At 39.6% G+C, this 18,230-nt stretch overlaps 1 protein-coding gene across 1 annotated transcript in view; it reads right to left on the bottom strand.

Annotated features, from left to right (window-relative positions):
• Nucleotides 1-8,318: 8,318 nt before the first annotated feature.
• MOV10L1 (Mov10 like RNA helicase 1) overlaps nucleotides 8,319-18,230 on the bottom strand; it is a 38,510-nt gene continuing 28,598 nt past the window's right edge. The window contains exons 21-27 of the mRNA XM_074572629.1: nucleotides 18,022-18,186; nucleotides 16,348-16,521; nucleotides 15,419-15,568; nucleotides 13,271-13,378; nucleotides 10,227-10,364; nucleotides 9,353-9,444; nucleotides 8,319-8,848 (exon numbers count right to left, since the gene is read on the bottom strand). Of these exons, the coding sequence (XP_074428730.1) occupies nucleotides 8,839-8,848; nucleotides 9,353-9,444; nucleotides 10,227-10,364; nucleotides 13,271-13,378; nucleotides 15,419-15,568; nucleotides 16,348-16,521; nucleotides 18,022-18,186 (837 nt within the window). The 3' untranslated portion in view covers nucleotides 8,319-8,838. The remainder of the gene's footprint in view (nucleotides 8,849-9,352; nucleotides 9,445-10,226; nucleotides 10,365-13,270; nucleotides 13,379-15,418; nucleotides 15,569-16,347; nucleotides 16,522-18,021; nucleotides 18,187-18,230) is intronic.

Below are 18,230 nucleotides of genomic sequence, written 5' to 3'. Positions count from 1 at the left end.
TTTACTTTGTAGGAAATAACAATGAGCTTGATGCACTACGGACTAACAGAAGTAAAGAGAGGAGAACATAGAATCATAGAATGGTTCGGGTTGGAAGGGACCTTAAAGATCACCTAGTTCCAACCCCCAAGTATATACATACTTTTAAAGCACTTTGTTGTCTTGAAGAGATTTTTTTTTAAATGTACCTACCACGTGGGTTGATTTCCACCTGGTTCTTTGAATAATTTACTCGTAAAATGTTTGAAACATCATTTATAAAAGGAAAATGTTTGAGACCACATTAATGTGCGGTTCCAACCACCATCACCAGACCGTTCGCTACCTTATCTTCAGCTATGGTGCATGTAGGGCTGCATTTTGTTCATGATGTGTTAGTCCTTCCTCAGTATGTTATGACTAAAGGTAGCGCTCTCCTCTTGCCTGGCTACACAGAGTGATGCAAACACTCGGACACAAGAATGAAAACCAGAAAGGAAAGCTATCTTGAACTATTAACACTTCTCATGCTGAGGAAACAATCTCAATTTATTTTATTTCAGGATCTTTCTACAAGATAGGCTTTTGAGTCCAGACCAAATCTTCTTGACTTCAATCCCAGGCAGATCTGCAGTTTAATCTAGAGAGAGATTAAATAGCAATTTAAAAATGAAAGCAATTATCTGCCTGTTATGAATTTGGTTTTACTTGTACTATTAATAAATTAGGTAAAAATTAATTCTGGGTTTTTTTTTTTTTTTGTAATCTGTTTCTTTCCATGTGTACTTCTGCAATGGGTCACTTTTAAGAAAAAAATCTGTTCTTTAAATTTTCTCCTGCTAGATTTTTCCGTGTTGGTAGCAATGACTCCACACACAAATGAGGTTTGTGTACAGGGCACTACCATAAAGGCCACGTGTGCTTAAAGCACACAATCATTTTTAAGACTTAATTTCAGGAAGTGCTGAAGTACAAAGCGGTAATATTACAGTTACCATTTTCAGCGCAAATGAGATGGTAACATTCACCTGGAATGCATTTGTGACTACTTATTGCCTAGTTAGTGGTATCTGGTACAACACGCTTTAAATAAAAGCCTTATAGTATTATACTGGATGAAGAAATCTGACTGAAGACTCTGGCAAACAAGTTGCTTCTAAAAATGGGTGGTGGTTTAGGTAAAATTAATGAACAGCCTGAGAAAGTTAATTGCATGCTATTTACTAGTCTATTATTAGCAATTCCTTGGGTCTGAAGTTAAAAACTGCCACATCTGACAAACATCCAAGTGTTAAACCTGGCAACTCCAGCACAACCTCGAGACTATGGAAATCTGGAGAGGTCGAATGACTTGCACCAGCCGCCGGCACGAGGGAGGACAGCACACGCTGGGCTCCACCGGCTCTGCCCATGCCGGCACCTGCCCCTTCCAGCACGGGCTGCTGCGCCAGTGGCAGAGGCAGGGCGCCTACGAAAAGTAGCATGCTATTTCAAGGATGGAAATACACATCTGGAGGGTTACAGAGCTGATAGTTACTGTCAGTCCTTTTCTATAGGAAGACCTGAGCAGTCTTCAGAGAGCTCTCCCCAAAACAGAAACGACAGAGGTGAAAATGCCATTTGGTCACTGTCCTGTTCCACACGAAGATGTCTTCATTTTAGGCGCTCTACTGGGAACGTCTATGCTGGATTTCTTCTTCTGCCTCACTTATCCCATCTGTGCTCTTTGCTCATTAATTTAAGGGAAGCCAAAAGGGAAATTTTCCCTACCCTTCTGTCCTCGCTATCTTATCCTCTTCATTGCCCCAGGGCACGGCTGTTAGCAACAGAATGGAAACCACCACGAGGCCCTTGACTTCCACAAAAATATTTTCAGCAAATTGCCAAAAGCTGACAATATTGTTCTGCTTCTCCCTTCCCACCCCCCCCTCCGCTGCAGCTAGGGATTTATAGGAGTGCTGCTCCGCTCTGTGCCAAGGACAGACCCTTGAGCTCCGTCGGGCTGCAGAGCTGCTGTGGGCTGCTGCCTGGCCACCCTCCCTCGCCCCGGGGACACCCACCCACCCTGGGGACACCAGGGCTACCCTGCCAAAGAGGACCAACTGAAATAACAAAGGCTGCAGCATTAGGGCTTTTCCTTTGGAGCGCATTTTTGTCTTATGGTCAACATGGTACATGTGGTTGCTTAAAAAGTCTCGCTATTAGGGACAACCCCGCATCCCATTTGCCCCTTACCCTGGCAGGACTGCGCTTCTGCTTGCTACACCACCTCTAAACACACTCAAATACTGACACCGATCACTCACCAGGCTGGCAGTGACTGGGATCATCATCCTGGGATTCATACTGGGACACATTTTGTTGCTTTTCAGACATATTACTGGATACCGATGGTACCCCCATTTTTTCTCTCCTTGGGCACACAGGAAAGATTTCTCTATTATTCATCTGCATCATTCATCTCTGCCATCTCTGAATTTCCACTACTTCTTACCTTCCCTTAATTTTGATACTGTTTGGACGTGCTTCTTCCCAGCTGAAAGAGCTGGGAGTGAACCACAGAGTGAACCATGAACCAGAGAATTTGCATGCTTTTACCATTTACATTGTGCATACTCCAAGGCGTAAAAAGAAAAGCAGCAGTATTTCCCTTCAAGGTTGGAACTGAATTCTATTACATCGAAGTGCATCAAAAGCAGATGAAAAAGGACCCAGGTTCTGCCCAGGACTTGTCTACATGGGAATGTTATTTCCCATTAGGAAGGGTATGTATTTGAACAGCTGCTGAGCTCCCATGTTTATTTTGTACCACAAACGCTTTAAACTGTTCATTCATTTTAAAGCAATCTAAGATCATTCATGCAAGTCTCTTGGACTTGTCGTGTGGGTGGTGTTATTTGAGGAGTGCTGTTGTAATGAATAACTCTCTGCATTTATCAATAAACCGAGGCCTTTGGCACCAGGTTTTTGTAAATTCAAATTTATTCACAAACCTAGTAAGATTGTACTGAGCCAGGCCTTATTTTATTCTCTATGTGATGACTGTTATGAGACTAATTTGATATCAATTTTAAGATACTTCCTCATGTTATGATGTACTGAGCTCTACCATCATGACTCAGAATTATCCTTTTATTCACGCAGCTTTTCAGTAGTTAGCGATCACTGAAGCATTTCCTTGTGTGCTACTGTATTCCACAGATGAAAACCAGTTTCTCTCTTGTATCAGCAACCCCTTGTATCAGCAAGAGGAAAAAAAATAATTAAAATCCCAATTGCATCATTTTCCCAAACACTGTTATATCTCCTCTTAGCTACACTGCTTTTAATTAACTTAGAGGAGAAGGGCTGCCTCCTGTGCTTCCAGGAGAAGGATGCAGCAGCTGGGGCGGGTTTTCCCTCACCTAACCTCAGTTACCCACAACTGATCTCATCTCAGTCTCTAGGCTCCCTCTCCAGTTAGCGGAGAGGGACAGGCACCTTTGGGGATTCATTCCCATATGCCAGACACATTTTAGGATGAAGTAAGCCGCCTTCCAGAGTCATCTCTCTCCATTAGCTAGAGAGATAGCCTAGACAATCTAGACGAAACACAACTCTCAGGCATTTACGTTAGCAGCTGCGGACGCACCAGATGTCAGAGAGGAATCTTCTGTTCAGCTCTAGCACTTCACATCATCTGCACCTTCCAGTTAGGCAAGGGGAAGAGAAGTCACATATAAAGAGGACTGAAGAGAAACAAGTAAAGGTTAGAAAAGTGACTAATTCTTGTGTTGGTTTTTTGTTTGTTTATTTTTGTGTGCATATATATATATATTTAACTAAAAATTGTTTCCCTGTTTTCCCTTTGTTGACTGTATCCTTTCATTACCTATAGTCTCTTCTGCCTCCTAATTTTTTCTTCCTTGATATTAGCATTCTTTAAAAGAACTATTAGTTTTAGATTAGAACTAGTCATTTGTGCCTTTTGGACGAGTTCCAAGCCTTTCCAAATTTCACATTTCAACAGCACTTTGTCCTCTATTTACATAGAGTTGTTCATTCCACGGTCTGCAGTTTGACTTCTGTCCTTCCACAGCACATCACCTCCTGTACTCCTGTGACACGCCGCAGTGGAAGGGCTCCTTTTTGCTCTCGTAGAGCCGTTCTCAAGAAGCCGGTGCTGAAATATCTTTAAAGAGATAGTGAAACATAACAACACTTAAAGCTGTAAGGAAATGTAAGCAGTTTAAAAGGATTATTTTACACTCCCACTCTTCACCATGTGCTGGAAGAAAACCCTTCCCCACAGCTTAGAGGCGTATTGCATTTTCCTTACCATTACTATTAAAATAAAAAAGGCCAATTGTTCAAATAAGAAGAGTATATAAATTTTAACAAGCCTGGTAAAACTGAGACAAATGAATTGTTTCTGAATCTGTGAATGAATGCTGATGTTCTCTTTTGTTAGTTGCAGAAAAACCATATTGCTTTTTAGTCTGTTTCTTATTAAGATTTAGAATACTCATTATTCTAGTATCTGAGCTCCAAAATGTGCAGCACAATGCTCCTTGACACCTTGAAGCTATTTTATTTAAAGGAGAAAAATGTAGTAAATTTGCATAACATTGTCAAATCAGGGTTGCAGAAGACAGTCAATAGCGGATGCCGTTGCCTGCACACTGAATTCTATTTCTTGCCCTATTGATCAAATATCCTTACTGGGGTAAGGGGCCCTATGGAAAACACACGATCACACAAGGTGTTGAATACAGGTTGTAACTACAGCCTCAGTGTTTTTTCCCCTCCAGGTGTAGACTGACCATTTTTCAGGAAAATGAAGGACAGAAAGAATTAATAGGGCTCCCACCACCCATTATCTGGAAAAATACACCCAGCGTGCTGTGCAGCCTGGTCAGCATGGCGCTGGGCAGCATCCAACCACGCCTGTGTCTTGGACAACCCAGCTGGTATGTCTTGAATAATTAGGCTCATGTCAGAGGCCCACAGCTTGACCTTCAAAATGTTGCTTTGTAGTTGGTAGGGATGGAACTTTTATTAGATAAAGCACAGTCAAGCAGCTGTCATGAAAAACATGTTGAACTAGCAGAAATAACAAATGAAAATAAACGTACATGCCCAGCAGCTCCTTCATCAACCAGTGATTTAGTGTGACCTGAATTACACTGCACCAGTGTGGACAGATGAAGAGCAGAAATTTCAGAGGAACTTAAAAACAGTCAGCAGAAGACTATAATGAACAATATTGAGGGACTGCCACTCTAACAAAACCTTCATATTTTAAAATACTATTAGAAGTGCATGCTTTTTCTTTTACTTGTGATCTAAATGCAGCCACCTGCAAGTTCAGGTGCTCCTTTCAAACAGCAAAGACCATGCCTTGAGGAAACTCCTGCTGCCACAGCACAGAATTTGGTTGCTGGGACTGCTGTTAAGGTTGGGACCACTACAATACAGAATGTACTTCTCTGACCTTTGCTACTGTTTGAAACATACTGAGAAAACAACAAGAACCTGTTCAGCGTGTAGCTGAGTACTACATGCTTTGATTCTGGCAAGGAAGCCTCGGGGCTTTACCAATGTCTTGACTGGTCTTTTGAGGGTATTTTTTTAAATTTCAACTCTTAACTGCTTAAGTTAAATGGCTCAGGAATTGTCTGCTTTACAGACTACTTCCTTCTCATGCTCTTCTTAAGCCTGAGATGTCTAATACAATATTTGGAGGGAAGCGGGAAAAGAGAGAAATTTGTAATAGCGTTCCTGTGTTCTCTGACTTGATGCATCTCAGACATACTCCTCAAGACATGGTGGAAGGCCTCTGTCTGGCTTTTTTAAGGAATTAATAAATCAGAAACAGCCATAACAAAGAGAGGTTTTATTTAATCTTCTTTGGAAAAAGAGTGTTCCTGTAAGCAGAAGTGAATAACTAGAACATGGCTTTCATGCAAAGTAAGACTTAGTTCAACTGTCTCTAAAAGAAAGTCTGACTCTAAACCGACTCTTGTGCAGTGGCTGATCCTCCCTTTTCACATATCCTAAAATAAACCGTTATTTTTTTGTAATGGTAAAACCAAAAGATGATTTTAACCAATAGCGAGAACTCAAACTGTTTTCTCCCCTTTTCCTCATTCCAGCTCATCAGGCCATATGTCTTTATGAAAGAGATGACTAGAATATTGAAGCTAACACCTCTGGAGCAACCAGCTCTGCCTACACATCAAGCTGCCAAAAGAAACTGTTCTAAATTTGCAAACGCTGTTTAATACTGTACAATTCTGATGGGTAGGTCTCTCTTCAAGTAAGGTTTTCAGTACCAGCTGGGCAGAGAGAAAGAGATGAGAGACATTGCAAAAGAAGGAGGAAGACCAAGTTGTTATATACCATAGAATGGCTCGGGTTGAAAGGGACCTTAAAGATGATCCAATTCCAACCCCCCTGGCATGGGCAGGGACACCTCCCACTAGACCAGGCTACGCAAAGTCCCATCCAGCCTGGCCTTGAACACTTCCAGGGATGGGGCATCCGCAACTTCTGGAACAGGCAACCTGTTCCAGTGTCTCACCACCCTCAGAGTAAAAAATTTCTTGCTAATATCTAATCTAAATCTCCCCTCTTCCAGTTTAAAACCGTTACCTCTTGTCCTATCACTACACTCCCTGATCAAGAGTCCCTCACCATCCTTCCTGTAGGCCCCCTTTAGGTGCTGTAAGGCTGCTCTAAGGTCTCCCTGGAGCCTTCTCTTCTCCAGGCTGAACAACCCCAGCTCTCTCAGCCTGTCTTCATATTGCACAGTACAGCTTCTCAGTCATTAATAAGCAGCAGCCCATAGGGTGAAGTGAAAGGGTTAGAAAAATAAAAAAAAAAAGCTTTAAATGCATAAGAACGGCAGCAGGAGCAGAAATCCCCCTTCTCCCCGTTCTTCAACACAAAGAGAATGCAAGCTCGCTATGTGCGCCCATCTCAAGGAGGCAGAAGACTGTCTGAGGCTATTCTTAGTAACTCAGGGAAAAGGTTTCCACATTTTAGGTGTGGACCATATGAGTTACAATAAGAACAGTTATCAGTGAAAAGAGTATACTAGTTTCTCCACCGGCAAAATGTAGTTGCTGGATGAAAGATTCCCGCCCCCCCCCCAAAATGTGTACTTGCCCTTTAAACTAAGAATTCTTATAGAAAAATAAGAAGAAAAATACTTTTGCTGAGTAATAAAAGCACAATGTTCATAAATAAATCAAGTAGATTTTTTTTATCTTTGTAGAAACAGATGTCAACATGCTGAACAAATGACAAACTGAAAGAGGGGAGGTTTAGATTAGATATTAGGAAGAAATTCTTTACTGTGAGGGTGGTGAGACACTGGAACAGGTTGCCCAGGGATGCTGTGGATGCCCCATCCCTGGAAGTGTTCAAGGCCAGGCTGGATGGGGCTTTGAGCAGCCTGGTCTAGTGGGAGGTGTCCCTGCCCAGGGCAGGGGGGTGGGAACTGGAAGATCTTTATGGTCCCTTCCAACTCTAACCATTCTATGCAAACTATTACAGTTAAAAGATTATTAAGTTGTTGCTATTAAGTATCACAATATTATCAATCCTATGCTACTTTCCTATGCAGAGATCATGGAAATACTTACCAGAAGTTCTGGATTATATCTTGCAATAAAGTAAACATCCTCCACCTCCATTACAATCTCTTCACTGCTCTCTGAAGAGAGCATGAGCACATTGACAAAAAAGCAAGGCTGGCAGTAAGTCTAAGCATTGCTAGGTCTAAACAGTGGTTTGTGAGATGCGGTAGGTCATAACACAATCCTGAAGTGAGAGGGCTTTCAATAGGCAACTAGGACAGATTCTTAGTTAAACAACTTTGTGAGTTTTATGTAGAATATTGGTGTGGCATCATAGATGCTGGTATTTTCAGCATCATACTGTGACAACACAAACCATCTATTCTGGCCCGTCATGAGTCAAAGCAGTTTAAGCAGCATAATACCATGCCAAAGAGGCCAGGCTGAACAGAACACTGCTCAAATACAGCTGTGCCAGCCTGGATACATGCACACAGTGCAGTAATTCTGGGTTCTCTATGCTATGTGTCACAGTACACCGTATCCTTATGTAGCATCTGGCTTTGATATTTTACCACGTTTGCCATCTCATAAATTGCAGTACTTACACATTATGCATCACAGACGAAAGTAGTACAGTGCATACCAGGAAAGAAATTGGTATGAGTGGACTGTAAACAAAAGCTTGCTATCTTTTTTTCCCCACCATTTGTTACTCTGTAGGCTATAGTCCTATCCAAAGTAGTTCTGTCTGTTACAGAAAGCCATCTTGTTGTACTGGCAGTTTCTAACACAGTGGCAAGCTGCCCAACTATTCCCGAAGCGTTGTCTGACAAGACTTAATCACCAAGGAGAGGACAAGAAAAAGTGGAAAAAACCCACTGTTTAAGGGGTCAGCACAGTGCCCAATGAAGCTAATAGCAGGAATATTGCTAACCTATCAGTTATTTTTAATTTTGTCAAAATAAAACAAGGTACTTTATTCTACAGTGTACTTGTAGAAATGCAAAACATGGCTTTAATTCCTCTGATCCATGCAGAGGCATAAAGTCATATACATTTTAAACACAAAAGCAAGTAAGTTGCCACTACTATTTTATACTGTTAAACTTCAACTTTTTCACTTCTTAAAAAAAAATAAATAAAAAATTCTTGTTTGGAGAAACTTCCAACTGTTTCAGAACACGTGTCTTTCCCTGAGGACAAGGGTGCTGGATTTGCTCAGGACCAAATTTCTGTTAAGTATTCTTAGTTTCAAAACAGATGAGGACTGAATGCATCTTGAACACTGAAAAAACTATTCACACCTGTCAATTAAAGGGAAAAAGACAAAAATTTTGCTTATCTTTCCATGAACAACAATTTTGATTAAAAAAACCCAACCAACCAAACAAGAGTTTCATCTAGTAGATAATACCCATTTGACAACACATTATGTGTTACTAGAAGGGACATGTTTAAAATCAATCTTCAAGCAAATGTCTTTAATTACAGTAAAGTCACCATAACATTTCCCCTGTACCTTCCATCCCCCACTTCCATGATCATCAAATACAGGGATACATAAAATACCAAAGTCAACAACAGTTCTTATTTATTATTTAATGCTCAGACTCTTCTTATGGCATGGGAGAAAAAAAATGGTTACATTACATGTTATTATGTTTACAATACTTAAAAATGCAAAAATCAAATCCTACTCTGATATCACAGGTTGTTGTATTTTTCAATCTTTCAAAAGACACTAGCTTTAAAAAATACTGTAAACTGATCCATATCTAGCAAGGTTAAAGTGAAGACCAGACACTCACTTTTGCAGGCATTCCAGCTCTGGAGGCAGGTCACAACCTATATAAACTCTATTCGTTAAACTGTATTCTAACAGTGCACAAAAACAGGGATCCTACAAGAGAAGATTAGTGTTTAACTTAAATCATGCTGCTCTGTGAAGTGAATTTTCAAACAAATTAACATGGCACATGAATGCAGGCGATTTAATAGGACCTTTTCCAGAAACAGAACTCTACAAATGGTACAGGCATGGTGTAACATAGGAGGAAGATACCTATGGCTGCTGTAAGTTACATCTGTTGCCCATAGTTGTGGGGAGACAGAGAATAAACTTTCTATTCAGACTATTTCTGAAATAGTGCTTTTCTTCTCATCCAAAAAGTCAGACATAACATCTTATCAGATATTAGGAAAAGCTCATCTTATTCCTATGGAAGGACCATGCATGGGTTCAAAAGGAGACCGCCTCCCCGGCAGGCTGTTATTTTAATTGGGAACAATTACCACCCTCCATTTAAAGAGTGAAGGAACTGCATTTTGCAAAGAACCTGATTGCGTAAGGTTATTCAAAACATGCTTACTGGACTCGTAGGCTGCTGGAGAACTTCAGCATTGAGGTTCTGACCTCTTCTAGAGAGGAAAAGTAGGTAGAAGCCCGTATGCACAAATCAGCATTACAATTTCCTTTGTGCTTGGAAGTCTATTGTGTGGGTGCCTGAACTGTCCATACTTACAGGAACCTATGGAGTTCAGATATTCCCAAATGCAGACTGAAGACAGCGTACCAATTCTTAACATAATCTGATGTTCCCTCACATCAAATTAACCCCCCCAATCATTAATTTACTGTGGCAAATACCACGTGTAATTCAAAGATATAAACACAAAACTTACTTTCACAAGAACGTGAGGATTTCCCACGACAATCAGCAAAGCTTTTGCTCTAGTAATTGCTACATTAAATCTCTTTGGGTTAGAGAGAAAGCCCAAACAGTATTTGTCATCACCAAATAAGCCTTCATGAGATCGCACCTAAAATTAATTAACGACAATTTTAGAAATAGAATAACAAGAAAGCAACTTACCTAGCCATAGTGTAACTTTAACATAATATTTGCTTACTGCAGCAATCCACAGATCAGTGTCAGCAATGCCCAAGTTAGCTTCATAATCCGAATTTCAGCTAGCTATTTCCCACCATTGGCTTTCCCACAGAATGTCTATTCTCCAACAGGCTGCTAATGCAGCTTCAGCAATTTCAAGGGAATGGTGTACTAGTTTTATTTTAGCATCAGGACTACCCACTGTGATTTGAAACAAAAGATACCAAAACTGCTTCCTAAAAAACAGTGATTTTATCTTTTCAGTAGAAGAAATGCTAGAACTGCTGGCATTCTAATTCCTACAGTTGAATGACAATTCACAGTGTGTCTTTATGCAAGCCTTCTCCAGTAGTCTTAGCGTGCTTTGACTTAGCTTAGAAAAAAATGGCCAAAGCAACTAGTGTGCTGTAACTGTTGTTCATTAAATTTTCACCTCTATTTCACCTGTATTTGAACCCATCTTTGATAAAAGAAAAATTTTCATGACCTAAAGAATGAGTTCTTATAACTAGGAGCATAGCACATACCTAGAACTACTTTAAGAGAGACACAATGCTGGATTGAAAAACCATGGTATGACACAGAATAAAGAAAATAAGCATAGTACCACTGCCCTCAAAAAAAAAAAAAAAGGCAGCAAGAAAATCCCACAAACTCTTCCCCAAGCCACAAAAGAACCCCCCAAAACAATTGTTCTTCCACCCTCGTATTCACTCAGCTTTCCAGTGCTTTGGTTGTTTACATAGCTGTTTTATCATCCTCTCTCCTGGAAATCCTATGTACTCCTGTTACAAGTAGACCAGTATTGGTCATATTTTCAGCTACACATTCCTGGGCTATGCTTCCTCCTTTGATCAGTTTGCCTTACATACTGTTACTCAGACTTATACAGGCTCTGCTTGTACTGTACATACTTGAACAGCCCCAAGGTATCCCAGGTCACAAACATCTCAGGAACTCCACGTTCCAAACGCTTAAATCTTTTACTTTACTTAGAGACTTACTGCACCAAAAGCACATTACCATCTGGAAAAAAGCAAGCATATGCAGACTTTTTTTGTATTCTGAACTGAATTCCACACTGTAGAAATACCGCTATGTGGGGCCCATAATGCCCACCAAAAGAAAGTCTAAACCTTCAAACACAACCATGTACATTGAACTAGTTATCACTTGCTGATGTTCAAAGTATTAAATTAGCCTTTCTCTAAAGTTTTCCAGCTGTCTTTTCCACTGATCCTGCACAGATTTTTACTTCTGTCCAGGAGTTCAGTGTGTGCTGTCTCAGAACATGATGATTGGTATGCCATATTCTGGTAGCAAGAACCTGTCTTCTGAGGCAAAAAGCCTCAGTAGCTATCAGCTGACTTATCAGCTGCTGCTTACATTTCTTGACTCCACATTGATTTCTCCTTAGAAGCACAAAGAAAAAGCTCCTGTCAAAAGCCCCAGCCAACAACCTTACCTGCCTGAGAAGACAAAGGACAGAAAAGCAGGACATAAAGAAGCTGCTGTAGTTTTTCCCCTTTATGGGGCTTTCATGTGAATTCAAATACCAGGGATATATGCATGCACTGGAGTATCTAGTATCTAGCATTTAGAGAAAGGGAACTGGCATATGCCTGCATCTAACCTGTTTTCTGAAGCCTGATGTCTCAGCTACTACAAATAGGATTTCCACACTCTAGTCAACTGCCTGAAAACTATGGCTACATCTTTGTCTGACATCTGCAGATAACATGCGCTGAGATCTTTCAGAAAAAAGAGACATCATCTGAAACATATTGGTTATCAAGTTTGCAAAAGAAGGTGAGACAAGGTCTACCAGCTTCCAAATAACAACAGCAACTCCCTCCCAGTACTTTGTGACATAATCCTCCCTCTTTTCTTCTTTGCCAAATGCAAGGGATGGACTCAACACAAATCCACAAACATCATCTTCCCAAACATATGCATCTTCCCACGTTTCCTGAATGCTCCCTTTTGTCAGCACTTTCCTGAAAGACCCATTTATTGCAGAGTGAAACTAAATACCTCTGCACTTTCATGGTTACCTAAATATCTTTGGTGATGCAGTTTATACCCCTATACCTTCATATTTACATAGATGTAGTCAACAAAACCCAACTCTGAATCAAGGAGGTGATTCAGATGTTAAATGTGTTAAAATGATGGCCTGTGACTCGTATACTGCTGAAGTAGAAATGTAGCATGGATTATGTTATTTTCCCCTGGACCCTTTCTTCAAGGCATTTGATAGTTTCAGATTCAAAAAGCTAGCACCTAGAAAAGACCTTTACCAACATTCCTATAATACAACCACCACAGCACTTACAGTGCACCATCAACATGATCATGAGAAACTATCATGTGCTCTCCTACTAATGCAAAATAAATAAATTGTGATAAAGGGCATTCGGCTTCTACGCACAGTCAACATTGGTGTCTGGGAAGTCGTCAGCTGTATACCATTAAGTGATAATTCTCAAACTGAGGGTAAAAAATAAATTAAGAACCTACATCAGCTTTTATAAGTCTTTTCTAAGCTATTACTCTTTAATACTGTGATTTACATGGTTGTCTATCTAATATTTATAATGCACCCAGTTTCACTTAAGTGTGCATAGGAAGAACGGAAAGGTACGTTATCCGCATGAAACTAAAATAAATTCAGCATGAGTATCTACAAAGGCTTAAGGTTTACTTCAAAAATCACAGATGCTGTACTGTTTCCAATTTTTATTTTTTATTTTTAAAAGCCCTATATCAAAAAGGAAACATAGAGAATTAGACACATACAAAAACTCTCCACAGGACCACAAATAATATACATACCGTTGATAAGATGATAACCATGTACTCCTGGCCTTGAAACTCTTCCACTGTGCCAACTTTGATGTCTGCCAAATCAATACTTCTCAGAAGAAATCTAATTTTTTCTACCTGCGGAAAAAAAAAAAGTGTTTAAATGAATTTATTTTTTCATTTGAGAGTGGATTATTTCAAAGCTGAAAACATACTATGTATACAAGTATGAGATTTAACACAGAGATGTCACAGGAAATGCCTACACCAAACTTAGCCATCATCCCATAGTAAGGATTTAAAATAAAACAGTAGCTTTTCCTGAGAAGTATCACACTTGTTACATAACTGAGAAGGTGAAATACTCACTACCATCACTTAAACAGAAATCAACAGATTTTTAATAATGCCTTTTAATGAGAAGAACGACTTAGATCCATAAGCTCTCTTCTGGTGTGCATTATATCCGAACCCATGCTTACCACAGACGTGGTAGGGCAAGCAGCTTCCCCTAGTCCCTCAAGATGACTGTGCAGAGATTCCACCAGATGGAATACAGAGTGAAAGACAGAGGCGAGATGTGACCATAAGTACCCTCCCAAAAAGAGAAAGAGAACAGGAGTCTCGCACACAGGGATGCTGGTATGTGCGGGATCAGTATATTGCCAACTGCTAAAAGCTGCTTGGAGACTACACCTTAGTGCTCCAAGAAATTTACCAAGAAACCATGCCTGGCTAAGCTGACAATTACAGTCAATGACTACTTTCTAATTAGCGTTCCTGCAGTACAAGGTGGCTTTGTTGAAGCGGACATTACTATTACATGCCTTGCATGACAGGCAGATGAAGGACATAACCACATTAAACGATGTGAAGTGTTTTAGGGAGTGTATGAGGTTCAGTCACGCCAATACTACATATAAATATTTGAAAAACAAATAGTAACTGTAGAAACTGGCAGGTGCATCCACCTGACCAGTAGGGTCAGTACAGGGAGAGCTCTAATTTATAAGTGAGATTTCTTCAAAAGGAGTTGGTCTTTTCCACACACCTCACAGCGTTTCCCCCAACACATGCATGCAAGGCCATGAATACTGAGATGTGAACAGTAAGAAAAACAATATGCACGCTGTCCAGAGCGTCCTCTGGAAATGAAAGGAGATTTCATCTTCTTTTTAAAAAGAAAACAGACATCACATACTTAAGACTTGAATATAAATAGTTTAAAAAATAAAGCACAGCATTTGAAGTTGACATTCAACATTCTCTACAGGTTTAAATAGCAACACAAACTTCAAGTCTGACTACAGGACAGCTAAGAAGCCTCAATTCCTCTAGTTTCCTCAAAGCCATAACAAGGTGACATGCCACCTACTTCACTACATTTCCCTTTTGTTCCACTCCTCAGTGCAGAGAGTGAGTGACAGAATCAGACTGCTGTTCCAGCTGCCGGATAATGAATTCTTGACTTGCATTCTTTACTCCCAACAACGGAAAAATCTGCTTCTGTCTCCAAAATTGCAAGCAGATCTCTCCTTTATCATTTCCCAATTTTTAAAAATAAAATAAAAAAAAAAGTAGAATGCCATTGCTGCTGTGTTTCTCTAGGTTTAGATTTCAATGGAAATAAGCCTGTCATATAAGGAAGCGCCGAGAGAATTGTATTTGCTCAGCCTTGAGAAAAGGGGAGACCTTATGATCATGTTTCAGTATTTAAAGGGTGGCTACACAGAATATGGAGACTCCCTTTTTACAAGGAGTCACATGGAAAAGACAAGGGGTAATGGGTACAAGGTACTCCTGAGGAGATTCCGATTCAGACACAAGAGGAAAATTTTTCACAATTTTGACAATTTCACAACAATCAGCCATTGGAATAATCTCCCCATGGAAGTGGTGGATTTCTAAACACTGGACACTTTTAAGATTTGGCTGGACAGGATGCTGGGCTGTCCTGTTTAGAGCGTGCTTTTGCCAACACAGGTTAGAACAGATGATCCTTGAGGTCCCTTCCAACCTGGTATTCCACGGTTCTCTGATCATCAATAATTGATAATACACTGTGTAATATGACACAAAACAGTGAAATTTTGAGATATGCCTACCTACTTTAAGAGCCACAATGTAAAACACAAGATGAAATACAGCAACTTTGAAGTTTGTAGACATCAGTTATACCTGTTTACGATATGGTGTAATCACTCCAATATCAGTCCCTGATACTAAAGCATTTTCATTTTTAGCAAGGTGGCAACAGTACTGCATTACTTGAACTGCTTCGGTTGGATTAAACCATGAATGACACTGACCTTCACGTGTTTCACTGCCCTGCATTAGGGGAAAGGAAAAGAGATGATGACAGCCAGGTAAAGAACTATGTATTTATTAACAGACTATTGTTACGCATCCTAAATGAAAAAAAACAAAAACCAAACCAAAATAAAACAGTTTATCTTCTTCACTATACAGCCTTTCCAATGAACAAGTATCACATAACATTTTATGTTGTTTTTTTAAGATGGAGAATTTATATGATAACAGTCCTTTAAGTGTACAACAAAGCAGTTAAATCTCAACTCAGAATAACGTGTGTTAGCAAGTTGGTATCTTGCTTTTGTGCAAGGCAGAAGAGTTAAAAACCAAGCCTCTCCAAGCAGCGGATACTATCACTTTTTACTAACTTCTTGGAAGATTAAAGAAAAACTTTTTTTCCCCCCAAAGTACTGTTTTCCCCTGCCTACTTAAACCTTAATAATCCTGTAGTTTCAGAGGCTTGTATTCATTCCAACGTAGCAAACTCTCACAGAGAGGAATCTAAAGGCAGCGGCTATAACTCCACCTTGGTCAGTCTGCTACAAATGTAAATTTGTATCAAAGTGTCGCCATAATACACTTCAATGGGCAGCTGCTCAAGTTCTTAGCAAACATTTGACTTCAGTAGTTGTTTCTAAAACCAGATGGTCGGGAAGTCACATTACTTGCAAAAGAGTTTATTCTTTTTTCATATCCTTTCTAGAATTCATTCTACAGAAAATTCATCTACAACATCAGCAAACTTCTATGAGGCCTCCTTATTCATAGTTTCACTACACGAACACTTTACATACCCTTATTCCATGAAAGATTAATGGAAATCCCTTCCTGGGCAATTTTCTCCAATGCAACAAAGAAGTTACTACTGAAGTGTTTGCACAAACTTCTAGCTCCTTATGATAAAACAATTTAGATGGCAAGGCAAGCAATGCAGAATGTGACCTGTAGTTCTTTACGAGTTTTGTGATCTGCAAAGACAAAACCCAAAATCCGTAACTGAAATGGATAATTGTTCATCAGACTTCACAGTAGACAGCTTCCAAGCAGATACTACCTTACTATTCCCTAGCATTTAGCTTTTCTAAAGATGCTGAAGAACTGTATTAAGGCAAAAACTGCAAATGCGATCTTCTGTAAGTAAATACTAAATAAAAGCAGTTTTTTGAAAGGCCATCCCTTTCCCCTCCAAAGGAAAAAAAACCCAAAAAAGAAGAAAGGAAAAGAGAACTGCATGTACATGATAGATGAATTGGTCACTCCCCAGTTTCTTTAAACATTTGATCTATAGGCACATTCTCTTTTTTTAAGAGACTCAGATTGTTTTCATGGAGTTTCCATGGACATAATCTGTTTTTTTGAGGAAGCTTTGACAGGTAGAAATGGAGCATCAGAACAGCTGATAGAAGCTCGCCTCAGAAACTAGAAATGTATTTGTCTTTGAATGAAAGAATGGCCTTAAGGAAGCGTTCCAGTCAGTAATAACCATCTCGAAGAAAATACATCCTGTAGAAAGACTAACAGATGATACTCAAGTCCAATGGTATCCTTAAAGCCCTCACACTTCCTGCTCTCTCACTATGCCAATGCTCCTTAAGCACTGCATAAAGGAACACAACAATGAAAGTCTGCGATAACAGATTTTAGAAGGAAGTGTGACAGGTTTTTCAGGAGGCTGAATCCAACCTGAAGCCTAGGGCCAAACACCCTCACTTTCCCCCTTAAGTCTGACAACAGATTTCCTCCTTCCTCTGCTTATGTGGTCACCTAGTCATCTTTGGCTCTCAGTTTAATTCTTCAAAGTATATTACCACGAGAACGGGAAGGGATCTTAGTAGATTTAACTTTAGCTCTATATTTCAGATTCAGACAATAATTTAAAGCAGCTGAAACATCTGTGCTTGTTTATGTACTATGCTACCTCTGCCACTTAACATAGACTTCAGGTACTTCACCACACCAGAGTTTTGGGGAGGCATCCTTCAGAGGAAGGGGTGATAAAGAAACAGGAACAGTTTCTTTTTTGCCTTCCTGATGTTTGCAAAATTAATCTTTATGTTTGAAGAGGAGGCTTTGTTTGTCTTTTTCTGTTAAATGTGGAAGTTGTACTTGTTCATTTGTGAAAAATTAAGTTATGAAGTTACAGTAAACATGGACAATGGAGATGGAATGGAATTTTAAGCCATTATTTAGAATACTGCTTTGTGCACCATATTTGACTTAGTTTGCTTAAGAATAGAGACCCCCTCCAAAGAAGGATTTTAAACATGCTGGAAGGCTCAGCATCCTTGCTATTCAGAGTATATATTCAAAATAATCAAGCTTTCCTAGAGAACTAATGCTCAAGCTAGACTTATCACTAAACATCAGGGAGCAAAAAGGTGTTAGGGAAATAGCAGGAACCACAGTTTCTCTCTCTTTTTTTTTTTATTTAGATGAAAAATATTAATTACAATTGTAATTTTACTCACCAACAAAGGATTATATGCTCCACAGGCACTAAAAGCATCCTCATCTCTCAGATACACGTCTCTTGATGTCAGTCTTTCCAGCAAGGACATACTTAATCCAAAAGTCAGTGCAATTTTAGATTTTATTACTGGCCCTAACTGCTTTGGATCTCCAACAAGAACTATCTGTATATGCAATTAAAAAAAAATATAAATCCATCTTGTATTAA

Source organism: Larus michahellis, chromosome 1, assembly GCF_964199755.1.
Source record: "Larus michahellis chromosome 1, bLarMic1.1, whole genome shotgun sequence".
Taxonomy (NCBI): domain Eukaryota; kingdom Metazoa; phylum Chordata; class Aves; order Charadriiformes; family Laridae; genus Larus; species Larus michahellis.
Note: the sequence above shows the minus strand (reverse complement) of the source record. Positions and strands in the feature narration are given on the sequence as shown.